This window comes from Dreissena polymorpha, chromosome 5 (assembly GCF_020536995.1).
Source record: "Dreissena polymorpha isolate Duluth1 chromosome 5, UMN_Dpol_1.0, whole genome shotgun sequence".
NCBI lineage: Eukaryota > Metazoa > Mollusca > Bivalvia > Myida > Dreissenidae > Dreissena > Dreissena polymorpha.
Window position 1 is genome coordinate 76,372,821 of NC_068359.1, and position 23,841 is coordinate 76,396,661.

The 23,841-nt window shown below is 37.7% G+C and overlaps 1 protein-coding gene across 1 annotated transcript in view; it reads right to left on the bottom strand.

Annotated features, from left to right (window-relative positions):
* The window catches only part of LOC127831359 (ATP-binding cassette sub-family F member 1-like), a 33,993-nt gene that overhangs the window by 10,012 nt on the left and 140 nt on the right, over positions 1-23,841 (bottom strand). The window contains 11 exon segments of the mRNA XM_052356329.1: positions 14,065-14,097; positions 14,575-14,645; positions 15,107-15,181; positions 16,501-16,675; positions 17,339-17,451; positions 19,867-20,039; positions 21,781-21,864; positions 22,717-22,806; positions 22,808-22,863; positions 23,643-23,710; positions 23,713-23,778. Of these exon segments, the coding sequence (XP_052212289.1) occupies positions 14,065-14,097; positions 14,575-14,645; positions 15,107-15,181; positions 16,501-16,675; positions 17,339-17,451; positions 19,867-20,039; positions 21,781-21,864; positions 22,717-22,806; positions 22,808-22,863; positions 23,643-23,710; positions 23,713-23,778 (1,004 nt within the window).

Genomic DNA, 23,841 nt, shown 5'->3' on the forward strand with positions numbered 1-23,841 from the left:
ATCCTCATGTGTCTCTTCAAGGACTCCCTCCATGTAAATGCATAACTACACACCTCACACTTGTACAGCAGTCTCTGAATGTATCCTCATGTGTCTCTTCAAATGAGTACTCTGGTTAAATTCATAACCACACAACTCACACTTGTACTTTCTCTCTCCTTTATGTATCCTCATGTGTCTCTTCAAGTTACTTATCTGATTACATGTATAACCGCACACATCACACTTGTACGGTTTCTCTCCTGTATGTATCCTCATGTGAGTCTTCAAGTCACCACTCAGTTTACATGTATAACCGCACACCCCACACTCGTACAGTCTCTCTCCTGTATGTATCTTCATGTGAGTCTTCAAATAACCACTCTGGCTACAAGCATAGCCACACACCTCACACTTGTACGGTTTCTCTCCTGTATGTATCCTCATGTGTCTCTTCAAGGTACAACTCTCGATACAAGCATAGCCACACACCTCACACTTGAACAGTTTTTCTCCTGTATGTATCTTCATGTGTGTCTTCAAGTGACCACTCAGCTTACATGCATAACCACACACCTCACACTTGTACAGTCTCTCTCCTGTATGTATTCTCATGTGTGTCTTCAGGTGACTACTTTGGTTACATTCATAACCACACACCACACACTTGTACAGTTTCTCTCCTGTATGTATCCTAATGTGTGTCTTCAAGCTATAACTCCGGTTAGATTCATAACCACACACTTTACACTTGTACGGTTTCTCTCCTGTATGTATCCTCATGTGTGTCTTCAAGCTATAACTCCGGTTACATTCATAACCACACACCTCACACTTGTACGGTTTCTCTCCTGTATGTATCCTCATGTGTGTCTTCAATTTACCACTCTGGTTACAGGCATAGCCACACACCTCACACTTGTACAGTCTCTCTCCAGCATGTATCCTCATGTGTGTCTTCAAGTGACTACTGTTCTTACTAGTATTATTCCACATCACGCCATTGTACTCCTTTTCATCTGTGTTTTCTATGTTCTTCTTCTTCTGTAATATTGCATTTTCTAATTGCTGTTCCATGACATTTTTTAAAATGTCACTTCCCTCTTCATTGACATATTTAGGTCTGAAGAGCAAGTTCTTGTCTCTGTTTATGCCAACTTCTCTGGCGTATTCATCTCCATAATAGACAAGCAGTTCTTCTTCTGGTGAAACTGGCTTGAATGTGCAGTAATAGATGCCTCCTTTGTACTGGAATGCTACAAGGTTCTGATCTGCCTCTGTCATTGCACAGTTCACGTATCTCATCCAGTTAGAGGTGGCCTTGTTCTGGGCATCCACACAGTGGCTAGCTTTGCCTTCCTTATAGATCTGCCAGCAATATCCTGATTTATGGTTGTAAGAGATGGTATCACCCCTATATGGTCCAAACATGATTCTGGATTCGAGTCCAACTTTTGAAAATACTCCAAGACCAGCTCCAAATAGCTTTGAGGTTTTAATTTCAAGGTCATCTGGAAGAGTATGATCAGCTCTAAAGGGGTCCTCTTCTGGCACCTCTTTGTCCTGTATTAAGTTGTATGGTCCATGCACAGGGCAATCCCCTTCAAACTCTTTGTTGCATTCTCCACAGTACAGAAAGTGGTCATTATCTGAAGGTTCTAGGTTCTTACAGCTTGCTAGGTTCCTCTCTGGAAGAAGGTATTCAGTCTTGTCCTTTTCAAGTGTCTTGGCTTTTTTCACTCTCTTTGCACTTACTAGGTCACCTGTTTTGTCCAATTTCCTCTTAGCTGGTTTAAGGAAAAGGGGGACCATTGTTTTTGCAGCATTCCTAGGCTTGACTTGGCCACTGGATGAACCTTGACCACAAACCCTCTTTGGTGCCAAAAGAGTTGAATTATAGCTCTTGCTTTTCTTTTGGTTTCTTTCAATGAATATCTCTTCAAAGTCATCAGAAGAACATTCGCCAGACTCAGCTGCCAGATTTGAATTCACTTCCTCTGTTGTCACAGAAACCTCTGCCAAATTAAAAATGGTATAACTCATTGACAAAGGCATTTCATTGGCCTGACTTTCAGTAATGTCTTGTGGTATATCTTCCTTTGAATCACATCTGATTAGTGGCATCGGAACATTTGGATCATCCACTGGTAATATTTCATTATTTTGGTCCATACTGTATGTTACATCACTTGACAAACCAATTGACTGATTTGTAGGAAAGTCCTTTTTAATTGATTTATCATTACAATTCCTTTTAATCGTAGCATAAGTAGATTCAGAACTGGGAGCTGCCACTGGACTGCCATTTATTGAAGGATTTACCCTCATAGGTAAAACCTGAACCGGTGAAGTGCTCACCACATTTGCCTCATGTTCAAAAGCAAAATGATGGTCAGGAGTCAAATCAGTTGCAGAATATGGTAAACTGGGCATAATCAGCTTGTTTTCAAAATTTAACATAACCTTTTGACAACCAATTTGGCAAAGTTGCAACTCGTTTAAAGCCTTTGACTTGTGTTCCTCCAGGATTTGATCACCTAAATCCTGTATTTCATCAAACACATCTTGCGGGCTCTTTGCTGTGGTTACCAGTTGTGGTTGTTGTTGCTGATGGTATTGGAGCAGTGAACTCTGAGGTGAAAGGCTTGGCAGAAATGTTGTTGCGTCCTGGCCAGAATTGGAAGTCTGCCTGTCAACTAAAGGAACTGTAGGGGAAACAACAGATGGCATGATCCCCCAATTTGGGATATGAATATCCCCATGAGGCCCCCTGTCATGCAATGTGTCTGTGTCCAAAGTGGAGAGAACTGATTTAATATCCATTACCTTGGGATTCAAAAAGGCAACATACTGAGAATCCAAAAATTGTCTTTTATGATTTATTATACCAGCAGAATTAAATGTTTGTGTTGAAAGAACTGATGAGTTTCCTTTGAAAACAGATATTTCACATTGTTTATTAACACTTCCAGGGTCAAACATCGGACCAGTTTTTTCTGAGGGACTTCTGAGCAGAACATTTCTGACTGCCAAATCATCACTTCCTTGGAATGCATCAACATCATCATTCTCAGACGGCAGGACATACCAGCGTCCCAACAAAAGTTGGTCATCAGCTTCCTTTGAAACATCAGAAGGACTAAGTTGGTGGGATGGAATTGTCTCCACATTCGAATAGTCAGCATTCATATTTCCAGGCACAGATGCATGGCTTTAAATGAATGGACACTGCTCAGCAGGATTCATAGCCGAAATTCAGAAGTACAGAACCATTTCCTGAACTACTGGTAGGAAAATAACTGTCTGTTTTCTTAGCCTGTCCAATGGAAACTTGTCCAAAAGTAACACTCTCCCACTGCAGGTTTATAGTTTTCGCAGGATGAATCCCTTGAAATGTAAAGGTTTCAGTCAATGGTCCATTTTTGTTCTCTTTACACCTACAGGATAGAGCCATTTTGTGCTGTATATGTAGGCAAATTGTAAAATTGTTATTTATCATAAAGGGAATTAATCCAAAAACAAGGGCTGTTTGTAAAACATGCATGCCCCCCATATGGGCTCTCCGTTGTATTGAGAGCCATTGTGTGAATATGTTTTTTGTCACTGTGACCTTGACCTTTGACCTAGTGACCTGAAAATCAATAGGGGTCATCTGCCAGTCATGATCAATCTACCTATCAAGTTTCATGATCCTAGCCATAAGAATTCTTGAGTTATCATCCGGACACCATTTTACTATTTCATGTCACCGTGACCTTGACCTTTGACCTAGTGACCTGAAAAATCAATAGGGGTCATCTGCGAGTCATGATTAATCTACCTATCAAGTTTCATGATCCTAGGAATAAGCGTTCTTCAGTTATCATCCGGAAACCATTTTACTATTTCGTGTAATCGTGACCTTGACCTTTGACCTAGTGACCTGAAAATCGATAGGGGTCATCTGCGAGTCATGATCAATCTACCTATCAAGTTTCATGATCCTAGGCCTAAGCGTTCTTGAGTTATTATCCGGAAACCATTTTACTATTTCGGGTCACTGTGACCTTGACCTTTGACCTAGTGACCTCAAAATCAATAGGGGTCATCTGCGAGTCATGATCAATGTACCTATGAAGTTTCATGATCCTAGGCCCAAGCGTTCTTGAGTTATCGTCTGACAACCACCTGGTGGACGGACCGACCGACAGACCGACATGAGCAAAGCAATATATCCCCTCTTCTTCGAAGGGGGGCATAATAAACTATTAATAACATACATAAGTTTTCATCAACAAAGTTGCATCAATGATCAGAAATAATGAAATATTTTGAATTATTTATTTTTTTAGTTAACTTACAAATAAATATAAAAGATAATGCGCACAAATTACATTCCATAATTCTAAATTCCTACAATTCCATATAATTGCCAAATAGGAAATAATCATTTATATCTTTAAACTATAGTAAAATGTTATTTAACTTAACAGAAAATAACAGTAAAATAAAATGCCTTACCTGAAGAGGAACAAGGACAGCAGATGTCACAATGTTTTAAATACAAACAGATATTGCTATGGCTCCCAAATGATTTAATATGTCCTTACATACTAAGTTTTCTCCCAGGCTCAGGTGTCAACATGACAATCTAATATGAGTCCAGTGAACATATAACTAACATTAATGATTGCCAAAGGGAATTTTGGCAGTAGAGTTTGACAGGTCTACATTTATGAACATTGTTTTCAACTGGCCTGAGCTGACAGTTTTAACCAGAGGAAGTATCTGTAGTGAATTACCATACTTAATCAAGTTAATGCAACTGTCAAATTTTAATACAATACATGTGGTCTCAAATTTTAATACAATGGTCTTTAATTTACAAAGTACCTATAATTTATTGCCTGGGAATAGCAATTATCTAACAGTATTAAATACCCAAACAATGTAAAATAAGCTGTTCTAATTTCATTATACAATTTCTTATGTACTTTAAACTTAAAAAGTTTTCATACAGTTTGTATATCAGATTATAAATAAATCTGGATTCTTATGTATGACCCATGAACACTGCAAATTGTTAGCACCTTATTTTATTTTTGTATCGTGTTGCCTACAATCTACATATTGTTATATATTGTTATTTACCATAAAACAAACATTGGTCATTGATATGTCCATCACCATAAACCTATTTTCACAGCAAGGAATAGTTACCTTTTAATTAACATTGTCACAAGGACATACATGTATTATGATCTAATAAGGTTAATTGCTGTTCTTAACCTGATGGTTCCACTTTCTACAATTATTTAATTATATGTCAACATGTTATATAATAATCTTACTTTTCACAGTTTGTAGGATTCATATAAACAAATCGTCCTTTTGATATAATCCATGTTTTGATGTGTACCGTAATTACTCTATAATAACAAGAGCACCGCCTTGCGGGTGCAGACCGCTCATCTATTTTCTTTTTAAAGGTGAAGGGACTCTCATTTTCAATCACAAAGGAGGGAGGAGTGGAGTGAAGAGGGGTGTATAGTGTGGGGTTGTGGACATTTATTACATTATCTTCCAAAAAAGCGAAAAAAAAAAAATAATAATAAAAAAATCGGGGGGGGGGGGTATAGTGTGAGGGTGTGGTGATAATTTGTGAGATGATCTTAAAAAAAAAAAAAAAAAAAAAAAAATCAAAAAAAAAATTTGGGGGGGGGGGTGGGGGGGTGGGGTGGGGGTATAGTGTGAGGGTGTGGTGGTCATTTGTGAGATGATCTTATAAAAAAAAAAAAAAAAAAAAATTAGGGGGGGGGGGGAGGGGGGGAGGGGGGGGAGGGCACGGGGGATGGTTTGGGTGAAGTCTATTGTGGTATGTCAGGTAAGAGTAGTTTCATCAAAGTATCAATCAAATCTAATCATAAATAAAGAAGTTATGGCAATTTTAGCAAAATTTAATAATTTGACCTTGAGAGTCAAGGTCATTCAAAGGTCAAAGTAAAATTCAAGTTGCCAGGTACAGTAACCTCATGATAGCATGTAAGTATTTGAAGTTTGAAAGCAATAGCCTTGATACTTCGAGTGGATCGAAACACAAAATTTAACCATATATTAAAAGTTACTAAGTCAAAAAAGGGCCATAATTCCGTAACAATGACAACCAGAGTTATGCAACTTGTCCTTTTACTGTACCCTTATGATAGTTTGTGAGTGTTCCAAGTATGAAAGCAATATCTATGATACTTTAGGGGTAAAGTGACCAAAACATAAATCTTAACCAAATTTTCAATTTTCTAAGTATAAAGGGCCCATAATTCCGTCCAAATGCCAGTCAGAGTTACATAACTTTGCCTGCACCGTCCCCTTATGATAGTTCATAAATCTTGCAAGTATGAAAGCAATAGCTTTGATACTGTAGGAATAAAGTGGACCTAAACACAAAACTTAATCAAATTTTCAATTTTCTAAGTATAAAAAGGGCACATAATTCTGTCAAAATGCCAGTCAGAGTTACATTACTTTGCCTGCACAGTCCCCTTATGATAGTTAGTAAGTGTTGCAAGTATGAAAGCAATAGCTTTGATGCTTAAGGAATAAAATGGACCTAAACACAAAACTTAACCAAAATTGTCAATTTTCTAAGTATAAAAAGGGCACATAATTCTGTCAAAATGCATGCCAGAGTTATCTAACTTTGCCTGCCCAGTCCCCTCATGATAGTAAGTAAGTGTACCAAGTTTGAATGCAATAGCATTGATACTTACTGAGAAAAGTGGAACTAAACGCAAAACTTAACCAAAATTTTCAATTTTTTAAGTATAAAAAGGGCACATAATTCTGTCAAAATGCACGCCAGAGTTATCTAACTTTGCCTGCCTAGTCCCCTCATGATAGTAAGTAAGTGTACCAAGTTTGAATGCAATAGCATTGATACTTTCTGAGAAAAGTGGACCTAAACGCAAAACTTAACCGGACGCCGACGCCAACGCCAACGCCAACGCCAACGCCAACGCCGACGCCGACGCCAAGGTGATGACAATAGCTCATAATTTTTTTTCAAAAAATAGATGAGCTAAAAATAATAGTTTTTGTGTTCGAATATTTAGATACGAAATATATTCAAAATGTACAAGGGTTGAACATTTAGAGACATATTTGTTATGTTTGTTTGTCAATTATTATATTGAAATAAAACCAATTAATAAATGTGAAATAATTTTATTCTGTTGTGCTCTCCTTTCATTACTTAAATTACTTTATATAAAATACAACTTCACTTATTTGCAATCTCTTACCTGAAATGGTATATGAAAACGTCACCAAAACAAGAGATGTGCTCGTCAGAAACACAATGCCCCCTACTGCGCCGCTTTGAAATGAAATTTCTATTTATCATTTGGCAGGTATAGAAATCATCTCCCTTTAAAGCTTATAAAGGGGGGGGGGGGGGTCTGTAGACAGTTAAAAATGACCAAGTCAAACTTCACTGACAACCAAGGCCTGTGGTTTATGAAAGAGATCATAGCCAGAGTTCATCATGTATCTATGGACATAAGTCCACAGGTATGTAATGAACCCTACCATTCACAAATTAGTACAAAAAAGAAATGATAATTATATCATTTAAAAAAAATTGACAAATATAAATATAAATAATCAAAATAAAAAATCTGTACAGTAACTGTGAAAAGAACTTAAATTCTTTGTAAGGAAATATATAATCTGAGATTTTTAATTGTATAAATTACTTCCATTGAAAATAATTGTCTCAAACAAATCTCTATTTTTAGTAGCAAATAATTAAAAGCCACTACCATGACTGTAGATTCACCACTCAAAATGTGCAGCTCCATGAGATACACATGCATGCCATATATCAAGTTGCTATGTTCAATATTGAATAATTATCTCCCTTTAAAGCTAATTACTTCGCTTGATGTTGTATTTTTGTCCTTAGACCTTGAAGGATGACCTTGACCTTTAACCACGATGTGTTTGTCAGAAACACAATGCCGCCTACTGCGCGGCTTTGATTTATTTTACAAAAATATATAATTTGGCAGGTAAGATAATTATGTTCATTTAAAGCTTATTACTTCCCTTGGACATGTTTTTTCGACCCCGTGACCTAGTTTTTGACCTGGCATGACCCATATTCGAACTTGACCAAGATGTTGTCTAGATACAACTTCTGACCAAGTTTCATAAAGATCGGATGAAAACTATTTGAATTAGAGAGCAGACACGAAAAGTTTGACAGACTGACAGACAGACTGACGGACAGTGCGAAAACTATATACCCCCTTTTCATCAAAAGGGGGCATAAAAAACAACCAAACTGCTTATCATTTCAAATGCTGTTGGGTGAAACCATTTTTGTTTACCGGTTTTCATGGTTATCTACCTAATAACGCAATTGTGATGGTCAATCGCCCTCAGGGCATTCTATGCCAGGTTTTAAGGTTTACATTTACTCCTGATTGTCCCACATATTGAATGTCGGCTAACTCATGACAAGCGAAGCTGTGTCTCCATTCCATTCCAATCACGGGTTCGAAGTGCATTGATCTCTTCCTTGTAGATTGTTGGAATTGGTGTAGTTTCTTCTATGCATATTTATGCTCCAAAATCTATATCAAATGCGAATTTCTCTGTGTTTACTAGTGACCTAATCAACGAAATTTAAATTAGTGAATTGAGGTTGGTTTGTTACGGCACTCGAGTGCGAGTTTTATACCATCAACGATTAATTCATTTATAACGCATGGAGGTAAATTAATGAATGTTTGTTATTTAATTAAAATAATACTTATAGTTTTTTCTTATCTTTTTATTTTTGAATAAATATTGTATTTATGTAAGAAACAAATAAGACTTATTAATTTCTGAATATAAATTAATAATATTTATTTTCGCGGAAACGAATGTTGTTTGCTGGTTTCTATAGATACGATTACGGATGTAACGTTATGTACGGAATGCTTCGGTAGAGTTCGTTAAAACAACGAAATTACGCATTTCCGTACCACGTGATATTACGTCATTCCGCCTTTTGCAAACTGCCTGTGCTTTTGTTCGGATCGTCAACAAACCCCACCCACCGCACCCTGATTAATATCTCGACTGGTCCGACATCCACATTTTTAGATGCTCAGAGTCGATTTAAAAACATATCTTGCACATAAATGGACTATACATTTGAGCTATACGATTCTGCCGGCAAGTTCTATATTTCCAGTACATGTACACCGGCTCATGGCGGGATCCTAACATCTGATAGCAGACATTCACACCCCTTTTGGTGCCGGGGCCAGGCCACAGCCCTTACAGTCGATCGAGATGGTGCCAATCTTGGTCTTGTACAACTGGGGCGCTTTCCAGCGGACAGCGTGACTCGGCGCTTGGACTGTCTTCATCGAATGCTACAATGGACAAACGCACTGTCGCACGTTTATATAGAGCACATGCATTCTGCCGGTGAACAATGAACTGTCTCGTTTTTAATATAAGTGAACAGGAATTTTTGATGCCACTTCCATATCCGAACATTCACTTTGGCGTCGTTTTTTATATTCCGTCTGTTTTTTATTGTCATATGAGCCTTTTTATGTGTTATTATGTCTTGTAATTTTATTGTCATATATTTCTTGTTGCATTTGCCTTCCTGTCGCAGTGCCGGAACATTCTGTTTGCCGGGGGTCGGATGGGCATGCGCATTTATACATTTATCTGAATGGACTCTGTGACTACTTGCGTAGTTTATCATCCTTGTCCTTTCGGGTAATTCCAAGTTTACATTTATCTGAATGGACTCTGTGACTACTTGCGTAGTTTATCATCCTTGTCCTTTCGGGTAATTCAAAGTTATTAAAGTTTAAGCTGCTTGAACAGAATAAAAAATAGTAGCAATACCGTAGGGTAAAAAACGTTTAGGTGTCAAATCGCTGCCTGAGCGATTAGTTGTATTTTAATGCCCGATTAAGATTGTAAAAAGGTACAAGTAATATTATCGCAAGTGTGGCAATAAAGGTGATCACAAGTGTAGTGATCAAGTAAAAGTATTATCGCAAGTGCGAAAAAGTGTGATCACAAGTGTAGTGATCAATGTCCGATTAAGTATATTATCGCAAGTGCGAAAAAGTGTGATCACAAGTGTAGTGATCAATGTCCGATTAAGTATGTAAAAGGTACAAGTAAAAGTATTGGATCACAAGTGTAGTGATCAAGTAAGGGTTAACGCAAGTGCGCAAAAAGTGTGATCACAAGTGTAGTGATCAATGTCCGATTAAGTATGTAAAAGATCACAAGTGTAGTGATCAAGTAAGTGTTATCGCAAGTGCGCAAAAGTGTGATCACAAGTGTAGTGATCAATGTCCGATTAAGTATGTAATTCGCAAGTGCGAAAAAAGTGCGATCACAAGTGTAGTGATCAAGTAAAAGTTTTAGTGTGTCATTAAAAGTGTCATGGCGATTATCATGTAAAAGTGGATACAATGGTCAAGCGATTGGTAGAACTAGGTTTAGCCCAGCAAAGTATATGGTTCTTCCTAGTTCGGTCGCTTGATGAGCAATAGCATTTTTTATTTTGGGTACACGGTGTTGCTACTATAACGGTGTTACTTCACGTTTTGTAATTTTATCGTGTGCTCATCCACCTCCGGTAGGTATATTTTCAAAGTAACAGGTTTCCACAAGTGAGTAGCCGATTTTTCGTTAGGCTCGTGGTTACCACCGGCTGTTTTTTCGCTGCGGCCTTTTATATCCCACTTTTTACTCGTATAATATTAAAGAGATCTGTTAGTGAATACTTTGTGCATTCTATTACATTTTGTGATGTTTATTGGGAGGCAAAATATTTTGGAATCGGGTCATTAAACTAGTTAAATGGAGTAATGTGTTGTTTTATCGTTGCAGTCGTAAAATAATAGATAATTATCAGTTTATACTTTGACCGTAGATAATCAAAATAAAGTTCATTTATGGTCTTTGTAATTATGTTTATAACGCATGCAAGTTTGTCCAATACTTTTGGAATGTGATTCTTGAGCCGACCTTTAACTTTTCCTTCTTACCCCTCTTCACACCTACTTTAATGGTGTATTGAAATTCTTAATGTGGGACAATTGGGATGACACCGGTTTCATGATCTGAATCTGGTTGTAAAACTCCATGATCAAAGGGTCCCAGATTAGCAAAAACAGGGCAAAACTCAAGTAAAATAGCACTGAAGAATATAATGTTCGAACAATTGGAGTCATTTTATTTTGACGAAATCCCGTATGTCCGAAAATACAGTCACGAAAGAAAATTATTTTGGCTAAAAAAGAAGGTGTCCGAAAACTTAGTGCCCGAAAACTTACAGAGTAATTACAGTATATTATGCCTTTCAATTGCTATTGATATTGTTTGTAACAGATTTAAAACAAGCAAACACACGTCATGAAAAGACCCCTATACAAGCCTTTCAGTTTGAACTTTGGGCAGATAGAAAACTTGCGGAAATCCGTAGTAGAACATTGTTAACCCATGAGTAAATTTTGTTATTAAATATATTGTTAAAACTTAATTCAGTTTTTGAGTTAAGTCCCTTAACCCTTTACCACTTAGATACATATTTGACGCATTTGCAGTCACTCAGAAAGTTAAATTTTATTAAAGACTTTTCTTACTAGATTAAAGTTTTAAAGGCTTCATTTCCAACCCTTAATTACTGATGAGCAGCTAACAACATAAAACCTGAACAGACTGCCGGTAACTTGCAGGCTGTTCTGGTTTTATGCTGGTGCAAAAAAAGCCATTTTCACTTTGCTTCTAATGGGTTAAAGGGTTAAAAGGAGCATAACTCACAAAGGTCAAACAAGAAATATCTTAAGCAAGAGATGTGTTCGGCAGAAACACAATGCCCCCTATTGCGCCGCTTTGAAATAAATAAAAAAAAAAAAAAATTGATCTTTGACCTTGAAGGATGACCTTGACCTTGAACTTCCACCCCTCAAAATGCACAGCTTCATGAGAATGCCGCTTTGAAGTATTTTTTTTACCTTTGACCTTAAAGGATGACCTTGACCTTGAACTTCCACCACTCAAAATGTGCAGCTTCATGAGAACGCCGCTTTGAATTTTTTTAATTTATTTTTTTACCTTTGACCTTGAAGGATGACCTTGACCTTGAACTTGCACCACTCAAAACGTGCAGCTTCATGAGATACACATGCATGCCAAATATCACGTTTGTATCTTCAATAATGCAAAAGTTATGGCCAACGTTAAAGTTTTTTCTGGACGGACGGACAGACTGACATACACACATACTGACAGACAGTTCAACTGCTATATGCCACCCTACCGGGGGGCATAAAAAGAGATGTGTTTGTCAGAAGCACAATGCCCCTTCTGCGCCGCTTTGAAGCCATATATTCAACCTCTGACCTTGAAGGATGACCTTTTACAACTCAAAATGTGCAGCTTCATGAGATACACATGCATGCCAAATATCAAGTTGCTATCGTCAATATTGCAAAAGTTATGGGCAATTTTAAAGTCTTCGGACGGACGCACAGACTGACTGACAGGCGTACAGTTCAACTGCTATATGCCACCCTACTGGGAGCATAAAAAAAGAGCAATCACTATGTGAAAACAAATTGCAGCCAAAATTTCGTTCTTTATGATCATCTACACAATACTGCCATTAAACTGTGAAAGTTTGAGGGAGATCCACCCAGTAGTTACAGGGGTACAAGCAATTCTCAATGACTCCCACTCTGTGATCCACTCAGTAGTTACAGGAGTACAAGCAATTCTCAATGACTCCCACTTTGTGATCCACCCAGTAGTTACAGGAGTACAAGCAATTCTCACTGACTCCCACTCTCTGATCCACCCAGTAGTTACAGGAGTACAAGCAATTCTCAATGACTCCCACTTTGTGATCCACCCAGTAGTTACAGGAGTACAAGCAATTCTCAATGACTCCCACTATGTGATCCACCCAGTAGTTACAGGAGTACAAGCAATTCTCAATGACTCCCACTCTGTGATCCACCCAGTAGTTGCAGGAGTACAAGCAATTCTCAATGACTCCCAATCTGTGATCCACCCAGTAGTTACAGGAGTACAAGCAATTCTCAATGACTCCCACTCTGTGATCCACCCAGTAGTTTCAGGAGTACAAGCAATTCTCAATGATTCCCACTGTGATCCATCCAGTAGTTTCCGGAGTACAAGCAATTCTCAATGACTCCCACTCTGTGATCAACCCAGTTCTTACAGGAGTACAAGCAATTCTCAATGACTCCCACTATGTGATCCACCCAGTAGTTACAGTAGTACAAGCAATTCTCAATGACTCCCACTCTGTGATCCACACAGTAGTTACAGGAGTACAAGCAATTCTCAATGACTCCCACTATGTGACCCACCCAGTAGTTAGAGGAGTACAAGCAAGTCTCAATGACTCCCACTCTGTGATCCACCCAGTAGTTACAGGAGTACAAGCAATTCTCAATGACTCCCACTATGTGATCCACCCAGTAGTTAGAGGAGTACAAGCAAGTCTCAATGACTCCCACTTTGTGATCCACACAGTAGTTACAGGAGTACAAGCAATTCTCAATGACTCCCACTCTGTGATCCACCCAGTAGTTAGAGGAGTACAAGCAAGTCTCAATGACTCCCACTTTGTGATCCACCCAGTAGTTACAGGAGTACAAGCAATTCTCAATGACTCCCACTCTGTGATCCACCCAGTAGTTACAGGAGTACAAGCAATTCTCAATGACTCCCACTCTGTGATCCACCCAGTAGTTACAGGAGTACAAGCAATTCTAAATGACTCCCAATCTGTGAATGCCTAGACTGGATTTTTGTTTTATAGAAGAAACCTACTTTAAAAGAAAAATTCCATAAAAGGCCAAAAGTATCGTCCCTTTGAGAACAGCACCAGCTTATCTGGGAGGACACTTTACGTGCATGTATTATGCCCCATTTAACCAAAGTACTACTCAAATGAATTATCAAAGTCTATCCAATGTAACAAAACCTTACCAATGTAACAAAACCTTACCAATGTAACAAAACCTTACCAATGTAACAAAACCTTACCAATCTATGATTCTTCTGCAATTCTCCGGTAGTCTGAAATTAGGATCAGCAAATATTAAATTAAATAAATCGTACAAACACGTCACTTTTGTTTATTAAAATGTCTTAAGTACCAAACATGTTTCGGCCATAGCCTTCATCAGTAGTACATCAATATAAACAGATACAATGGAAGTGACGTCAACGTCATACAATAACATAAGGTCGTTTGGCGGAAAAATATATATCGTACATAATATTACATAATTTTTTATAGATCAGCAAATATTAACTTCATGTTAATAAGTTCATTTTGTAATAAGTTCATTAGTATGTTCATTTTGTAAATTTATGAATTGATGTTGTTTAAGAAATAGGAAATGACTTTGTTCAAAGCTACGGAAAATATAAAACAAACCACATGAAAATTGTGTAGCAAACTTGCTTTAAATGTACTTTAAACCCACAAAAACATATATCATATATGTTTACAGGAGAACAATTTATTTCTGAACACCAGCTATAACTCACAGGTTGCAGAGTTCCTACTAGAAGCTTCAGGAATGTACTCTTGCCCACTCCATTGGGACCCACAATTGCCACTGAAATAAGCATATATTGTATAATCCAGTACAAACCAAACCTACAAGAGCCCAGTTCAACAGAATCTCATGTTACTTTTTAAGCAAGATTTTATTTATGATTTAGAACATGTTCCGGTATCTAGAGATTACAGTGACTACAGTTTGTTTCATTAAATGTGGCAACTAATATCTGTTTGTATATCTACTTTTAAACAAGCAAATTCTTTGAATTGATATCCCCTGCCCAATAAATTTAATTAATGGATGGGTGCAGAACTAAAAGGAACAAAAGGGCAATATCTTTTATTTAAGAAAGCGTATCGTTATGGTTCTTGTGCTTAAGAAAATGAAGGGTTATGTTTCTTGTGCATGGCACTTCTCCTTATACCAATATCATATAATTGTTTCGCTGTACTATCCTTATTTGAACAACACCATGGTATATGGCAGCTTAAGCAACAGAAAGTTTAACAATTTACCTCTAGAGCTCATGTCGATTCCAAAATCAAGGTCTTTAAATAGAGGAGATCCAGATCCATAAGTGAATGTGCAATCTGAAACAAAGTACATGTTTTTCTTCATTATAAAACTAATAACACCTTTCTCCACAGTATGTGACCAATAACATGTTCTTCAACCCTTTTTAACAAATGTCTCCACATCATGTGACATCCTCAAATACATTATGTGACCAATTGCATGTTTCTAGACATAATTTAAAAAATGACATGCTTCTCTATGTCATATGACAGGCGACAAATGACTTTTTTTTCTATAAAATGTGACAACATACATGTTTTTCTACATTATGTGACAAATGACAAGTTTCTTTACTTTATGTGACAAATGTCATGTTTCTCTACATTACGTGACAACTAACATGTTTCTCTACTTTAGAAGACTAATGACATAGTGCTCTACATTATGTGACAAATGATATGCTCAACATTTTGTGACAAAATAGTGTATTTTTACAATGTTTTACGTATATATGTATGATATTTTTTCACAATATGCAAACAATAACATATTGCCCTTCCATATGAGGACAAAACCTTTTGAAACAAAACATACAATTCTCAACCTCTATGTGCTAAAGGATAAGCTTTTCTACATAATGTTGCACATACTTCTACTAATTACTGTATTACATTTCTAATGCTGTGAATAAGGTTGCAATAGATAATGTGTCCACCTAGTGACAGGGAGGTCATGGGTTCAATCCCCACAGTGGGAGCCTTCTTAAGATCTCCCCTAAAGACACAAAGTTCTGTTCTATCAGGGACTCGAAGTTCTGTTCTATCAGGGACTCAAAGTTCTGTTCTATCAGGGACTCGAAGTTCTGTTCTATCAGGGACTCAAAGTTCTGTTCTATCAGGGACTCAAAGTTCTGTTCTATCAGGGACTCAAAGTTCTGTTCTATCAGTGACTCAAAGTTCTGTTCTATCAGGGACTCAAAGTTCTGTTCTATCAGGGACTCGAAGTTCTGTTCTATCAGGGACTCGAAGTTCTGTTCTATCAGGGACTCGAAGTTCTGTTCTATCAGGGACTCGAAGTTCTGTTCTATCAGGGACTCAAAGTTCTGTTCTATCAGGGACTTGAAGTTCTGTTCTATCAGGGACTCGAAGTTCTGTTCTATCAGGGACTCGAAGTTCTGTTCTATCAGGGACTCGAAGTTCTGTTCTATCAGGGACTCGAAGTTCTGTTCTATCAGGGACTCGAAGTTCTGTTCTATCAGGGACTCAAGAGCGTCTCAATCAACCTTCGGCTTTCGGTCCAATCAAGCCAAAATAAACAGGTGTAAACTAAAAGCTATGAAAATTAGCAGTTTGCAACGAATTACAAGTTTCTCTATTTGACATGGCATGCTCACTTGATATTCCAAGTATCGGGGGGCTGAGAGATGAGGGGCTGGGGAAGCGAAACTTGACGATGTACTCCTTGGGTTTCTGTAGCAACTCTGTCTTCTTCTCCTCCTCAGCAAACATCTCCATCTTGGAGCGGTTCTTCTGCTGTTTCCGAGTCAACGCCTCCTTAGCTTTCGACTCCTGTATATAAAAGTGACAAAATTAGCAACGTCAGGAAAGCTCTTCCGAAGTGGCTGAGTGGATAAAGTGTCCGCCTAGCAACTGGTAGGTCACAGGTTCGATGCCCACTGTGAGATCGTTCTTAAGATCTCCCCTTTAGACCTAAAGTACTGGTTCTACCCAGGAAACAGACTCTAGAGCGTTTCAATAAGCCTGAGGCTTTCACTGCTATCGAGCTACAATAAAGAAGTTGACACGGAAAGCTATTTTCAAATGCCGCTAAACTGGACATTTGAATAGAATTGCACTGGAGGTAAAGATCTGGGGTCACTTTTTTTTATAATTCCAGTTTGCCCTCTGATCATACTTCATCATAAAGAGAGTATGATGGGAGGATAAGGATAAGTTAAACATTTTAATATCCCTTAAGATTTGTTAACTCCTGCATGATATTTTTTATATATAAAATTGACCAAACTGGATCATATCAATATGTTTTGAAAAAACAGACAAAGCAAATAATGCAAATCTTGCAAAACCCCTAAATAAATGAGCCTAGTACTGGGAAAACGGTGCTTAATGTATGTGCATAGTGTCTACACTTTACGCATGTTTGTTAAGCCCCATTTTCCTAGAGCGAGGCTCAAATGTACAGTGTCTATTCACATATCAGGTTGTACATACAGCCTGCTTCTTGGACTTTCCAGATGACTTATCATCTTTGATCTGCTTCTCTTGTTTCTCAAATGCCTTCAACTGCTCCTTACGTTTCTGTACCAACATCTTCTTGAAGGCCCCTGGAATGTGTCAGAATACACCATGAGGTAATGTGTCAGTATACACCGTGGGGTAATGTGGTCAGGATGGTCAGAGGGACAAACATTTTAAGTGATATGTGCTGCGTTCTAGGAAAACGGATCTAAATGCATGATTGTAAATTGTTTTCTAAGATAAGCCTTTGAAGTCTGCACAGGCTAATCTGGAAAAAAACATTTTTAGCCTTAACTGGATTTTTGATTAGAAGACACTGCCTCTCTAGCAGAATGTGTCATCTCTGATTAGCCTGTGCAGATATCACAGGCTATCTGGGATAACACTTTACAAACACGCATTCAGCCCAGTTTTCGCAGAAAGCGGATCATATAATAACAAATATTTACAAACATATGTTGTGTACACCTTGAATTACAGCGCTCTTGCATATAATAAGTACCACAACAAAAACTTGCAGAAATAACCAAAATAATCATTTAAAACAATTTAACTAATTGTAGTACAATTTACATACAAATGTAGTGTTTTGCCATGCCCTTTTGGTGTGGTGCTGCATTTGTGTGGTGCCGCGCCAAGCCGCCGTTCAGAAGCGCCACTTTGCCTTTTCATGCACCCTAATCAATAACATCTTAATTGCCTCATAGCCAAACTTGTTAGATTAGATGTCATAAAATTAGCGTCAATCATTGCGTGTGATGCTTCACTGTGCTTGATTTTATTTCGTTCATGTGCATGTGTATTTAGAAGTTTATGTGGTCCTTTCCAAGCCAGAGGCTACATTATGAGTGCACCCAGAGTGCGCACCAGCACCCCGACCAAATTAACTAAATAGACTCACAAACGTTGGGACAAAATTTGAATTATAGCTGCAATTTCCAGCTATTTGGTTGTTGTGTGACTGAATTTTCTTTTAATTTTGGTTTTTGTGGTCTTGTGTTGGGGGGGGGGGGGGGGGGGGGGGGGGGGCGGAGTACCCAGAGGAAACTCCAACCTGTCCGGTATGGTGACCACAACCAAACTCACATAAGCCAGTGTACAAATCACTTGCAAGCCAGACAGCCCTCCTTCGACATGCCTAATCCAGTATTTTAAATGACTAAATCCAGTTTTGTTCAATTTACTGTTAAAAAATCATACAGTTTAATAAGTGGTTTATTAATGATTGATCTGAAAGACCGTAACAATTTAAATTTACTGGTTTTTTATTGGAAATTAATTTAGAAGAAATGTAAATTCTAAATCATTCACAATATTTTTTTTTATAATGCACTATGAAAATTTTAAAACGAGATTGAATGATCTTAATGTTCTATGAGCTACAAAGTTTTTAAAATAAATACACCCAAGCTTCACATACAAATGACGTAATGTTGTACATGTTGTATAGTTTTCGCACATTCTTTATTGGGGACAACATGAAATACATGAGCACTGTTTAATTAAAGCTACAACTTGTTACTGTTAACAAAACAATTCATAAGTGTGTTTCGAATACAAATATTAGATTATGCTCATTTAAGAGTTAACAAGTGCAACCGCATAACGGGTGCCACACTCGGCTACGGGTGCAGTTTTGATTAAAGGAAAGCTTGTCAGATTTTATTTTTTTTAGAGGTCACAGTGACCTTGACCTTTGACCTAGTGACCCCCAAAATGGGTTGTGGCGTGTAGAACTCATCGAGGTGCATCTACATATGAAGTTTCAAAGTTGTAGGTGGAAGGACTTTGATTTTAGAACCAATGTTAAGGTTTTAGCACGACGAGGGCGGCGGACAACACGATGAGCTGGCTATGACAATACCTCGGGTTTTCTCCGAAAACGCAGAGGTAATAAAAACAACAACAGTTGTGTCAAATGAATTAAATTATATTTTGTCAAAAACGCTGTAGGTGTGGAAATAAATATTTTGACAATATTATGCATCAAATGCACAATTTCCCCGAGGATTACATCCGGTTGCCATCACTAGTGTCCTGAGTAAATTGCCATGATTTTATCGTGCACGAGTACAAGGTAGGGACTTAATGGTGTGGTAGGTATAACTAAGCCAACAAATTGCCACATGACCCCTGAAATTTTCAACTGATAAAGACACCAGAGTATTCATATGTGACTTATTCACAACCGTTCTCAATTAAAGTAACTTGGGGCCATGTTTCGGGAAATCGTAAGATAAATAAATCGTAAGACTACTGCCTCTGTAGTAGAAAAGCTTCTGCTGATCAAGATTGACTTACCATAGTTGCCTCTGTAGTAGAAAAGCTTCTGCTAATCAAGATTGACTTACCATAGTTGCCTCTGTAGTAGAAAAGCTTCTGCTGATCAAGATTGACTTACCATAGTTGCCTCTGTAGAAGAAAAGCTTCTGCTGATCAAGATTGACTTACCATAGTTGCCTCTGTAGTCAAAAAGCTTCTGCTGATCAAGATTGACTTACCATAGTTGCCTCTGTAGTAGAAACGCTTCTGCTGATCAGATTGACTTACCATAGTTGCCTCTATAGTAAAAAGCTTCTGCTGATCAAGATGAATGATGTCTGAGCACACATTGTCAAGGAAACTCTGGTCATGTGACACAACGAGAAGGGTCTTCTTCCACGTCTGCAGGTAACTAGGGAAGGCAGTATGGAATTCATGACAAAATCACAATAAAAGGCATTATAGACCAAGATCTCATCAAAGGACCTGGCAACATGTGATACATTTTTTGCTTTTAGTCCCAAATGTATTTTGAGTAAATACATATTGATCAATAAACATTTGTTATGGGGGATAAATTTGTAAAATTTATTGTGGCAGAAAATTCTGTTTGCCGGGGTCGGATGGGCATGCCGACTTTTTTTTAAACATATATCTCTTAAAGCTTACCTTAACGACATTGACTTAACACATTTGCTTAGATGGATTCTGCGTTACTTGTAACATTAGCGTTTTCTTTCGGGTAAATGCCTACTTATTCTTAAACATATATCTCTTAAGGCTAACCTTAAAGACAATGACTTAACACATTTGCATGAATGGACTCTGCGCTACTGTGTACCATCAGCGGGTCCTTTTGGGTATGTCAAAGAAATTATAGCCTTAAGTTAATAACATAGTAGCAATACCATATGGCAAAAAACTTTATGTTTGAAGGTCCATTTTTTAAAAGTGTGTAACAGTTGGTCCGAGTTATAGTGTGTAAAAGTGTGAAATCCCTGGTGTAGCGATAGTTATAAAGTGTGTAAAAGTGTGAAATCGCTGGTGTAGCTATAATAGTATTATGGACCGAGTTTTAAAGTGTGTAAATGTCGGACCTAAAAAGTGTGAAATCGCTGGTGGAGCGATTTGTGGTATTATTGTGTTGGTCCGAGTTATAAGTGTTTTAAAAGTGTGAAATCGCTTGTGGAGCGATTAGTGGTATAATTGTCCGAATTTAAAGTGTCTAATCGCTGTCCGAGTTAAAAAAAGTGTGTAAATGTCGGACTCCAAAAAAGTGTAAAATTGCTGGTGGAGTGATATGTGGTATCGTGTGTTATAGTGTCTTATAGTGTCTGTCGAGCGATTGGTAGAACTAGGTTTAGCCCAGTCAAGTGTATGGTTTTCCTAGTTCAATGCTCATTTTTTTTTTTATTGGGCATCGGTGTTGCTGCTAATGGCGTAACTTCACATTGGTAAATTAACGGGTGCTCATCCACCTCCAGTAGACATAATTTTCAAGACAATCCGGGTCACGTATGACAGCCAACCTTGGTACCGTGGTTACCACTGGCGGTTTTTTTCTGTACCGCTGCGGCCATTCAATTCCACACTTTAATTACTTTTTATACTAAATAGATATGTTGTTGTATACTTTATAATATGTTGTTTTATATTCACGTAATCGGTATTGGAAAGCAAAATATGTTGACATAGTAGTATTATAAACCAGTTAGTTATTAAGTAATGTGTTGTTATTTACTTGTTGCAGTCAATTAATAACGTTGAATGTATTAAGTTTGAAAGCAAGGCCTGCATGAAAGCTACGTAAAAATCCAATTCTAGCTCAATACCTCCATCTGACAAATAATTGAGCAGATTGTTTCTATTTTATTTATTAATGACCTTGACTTCACAATCAACAGTCTTCCTTTTTCACCCAAGTTACCAGCAAACCAACTGAAATTATGTTTGGTCAAAGTGTGTACAAGGAAAAACGATCAGTGACCTTTGGATTTTGTAATATGGACTGAACTGCCACCCGACCTCCCTAAAGCAATTTAGGCCCAATTCTTTGAAGGGGGTCATAATAATAAAAAAAAGCACTGAAAAACATAATGTGTGACAAAGCTTATTTTACTTTATCTGAGAATATAAATAGGTGTGTGACTTACTTGTCCAGCCAAATAACAGCATTCAGATCCAAGTGGTTGGTTGGTTCATCCAACATCAATAGAGTGGGCTCAATGAACAGCGCTCTGAAAAGAAAAACACTCACTTTATACCCTTGACCGAACATCATGCAATCATTTTAAGCAGGTGAAAATCCAATAAGCCTGATAAAACACTTACTTTAAGTTTTTACAAGCTCCAATTTTGTTTCACAAGCTTTGAAGTGTCAAGCTACTTGTTTACATAACGACTGCAATGCATTTCGATTTAAATACAACCACTTCTTTTAGACAATATCAAGTAACAGTATAACATAACCAGTATTTAATTGTATACTTTTAGTTTTAATCTCAGCAATAAATTGCTTCACACTTTAAAGGAATTCATTCATTTATTGGCATCTTTAAACACGCAAACATTTTGAAACATTGCAACTTTTTTGAAAATCTATTATGATAAATCTAATGTGTTTCTGGAATACAAAAACCAGTATATGGGTGGTCCCTATTTGATTTCACATTTCAATTGGAGACCCTTTATTGCTTGAGCCAGCGCAAGAGTAGCCCCTATTTTCTTGACCCGGTACAAGAGTGGCTTCTATGTTCTCGACCCAGTGCAAGGGTGGCCCCTAATTCCTTGAACCAGTAAAAGGGTAACCCCTTTCTTACTTTAACTTGTTCGAGGGTGGCCCCTTATTTGCTGTCCCAGTACAAGATTTGCCCCTATTTGTTGGATCAAATACCAGGGTTACCCTATATGCTTGACTTGACACTTTGCATAGGTGACACCTATTTATTTCACCAAGTACAAATACCACCCTCTTTGCCAGACCCATTTAAGTGTTGTTCCTCTTTGCTAGACCCAATACAAGTGCTGAACTTACTTTGACCCAGTGCAAGGAAGGCCCCTATTTTCTGGACCCTGGGCGCCTTACTCACCTGGCCAGAGACACCCTCATTCTCCAGCCTCCAGACAGGGACTTTGTGGGTCGGTCCATCATGCCTACTGTGAACCCCAGGCCCGACAGTACGGCGGGCCTTTGATTCAGCAGAGTCTGCACCAATAGCTCTCAAGTCCTCATATACCTAGATACACAAGATGCTCACTGATTACTGTTTTTACCATGTACATGGCTTTATCATGTTAAACGTGCACTAATTCTGTTTGGATGAAAAAATGAAGGAAAAAAGGTTTCCCATAGAGTCAGTCAAAATAGCTTTGTATCAATGTATAACATGCTCCAACTGGTTAAATTGAAAGTTAAGAGGTATAAAAACTGCACTGTATACATGGTAAAGAATGGTTGGTAGGTTTATGAAAATAAATATTATGATCACCTACATTCTGATATCAATTTTTCCTTTAATTTATTTGACTTGACTGTGATTTTAAATGACATATATTGTAAAATTTCTTTTTAAGCTAGTAAAATGCAGTGATTGTGGCAAAACATATACTACCAGTGATTGCAATTATAAAATGACTTAATTTTGTTGCTGAATATGGTTATTACCATTTCATGTTAACAGTAACCAAGCAATGTGTCATTCACATAGGAATGCCTTATATCTGCCATTTTGTTCAGAGATGTACAAAATAGAATTTAACCTGATTTTTTTACCTCAAAGTTGTAAGTAACCTGATCGTGATCTTGAAAGTTTTCACCAAAAGTTGAATGAATTTGAAAGTTTTTTGCTTTTCAAAAATTGATGGTACATAGTTGTAAGTAACCTGAGCAAGTTTTTTTGTCTTCAATACATACTTATGTAACCTAATTGAACATGTAGTGTTTATGCAATAAGATTGTGTTTAAATGTTTCCACCACAAATTGTAATGTAACCTGTACACAAAGTGTAGTGTAACCTGATTGAGTCTCTCCGTGTTCTTGGTGTTTCCTGCCTCTGACTCGGCCACGAGCCTCTTCTCCTCTCCAGCAGTGCTGTTCTCTTCACATCAGCTTTAAGAACCACCTCAAGTGAAGGCATGTCTTCAGCACCACCTCTGGAAACAATTAAGCCATGCTCTAGGAAAACTAGACTTAATGCATGTTTGCAAAGTGTTT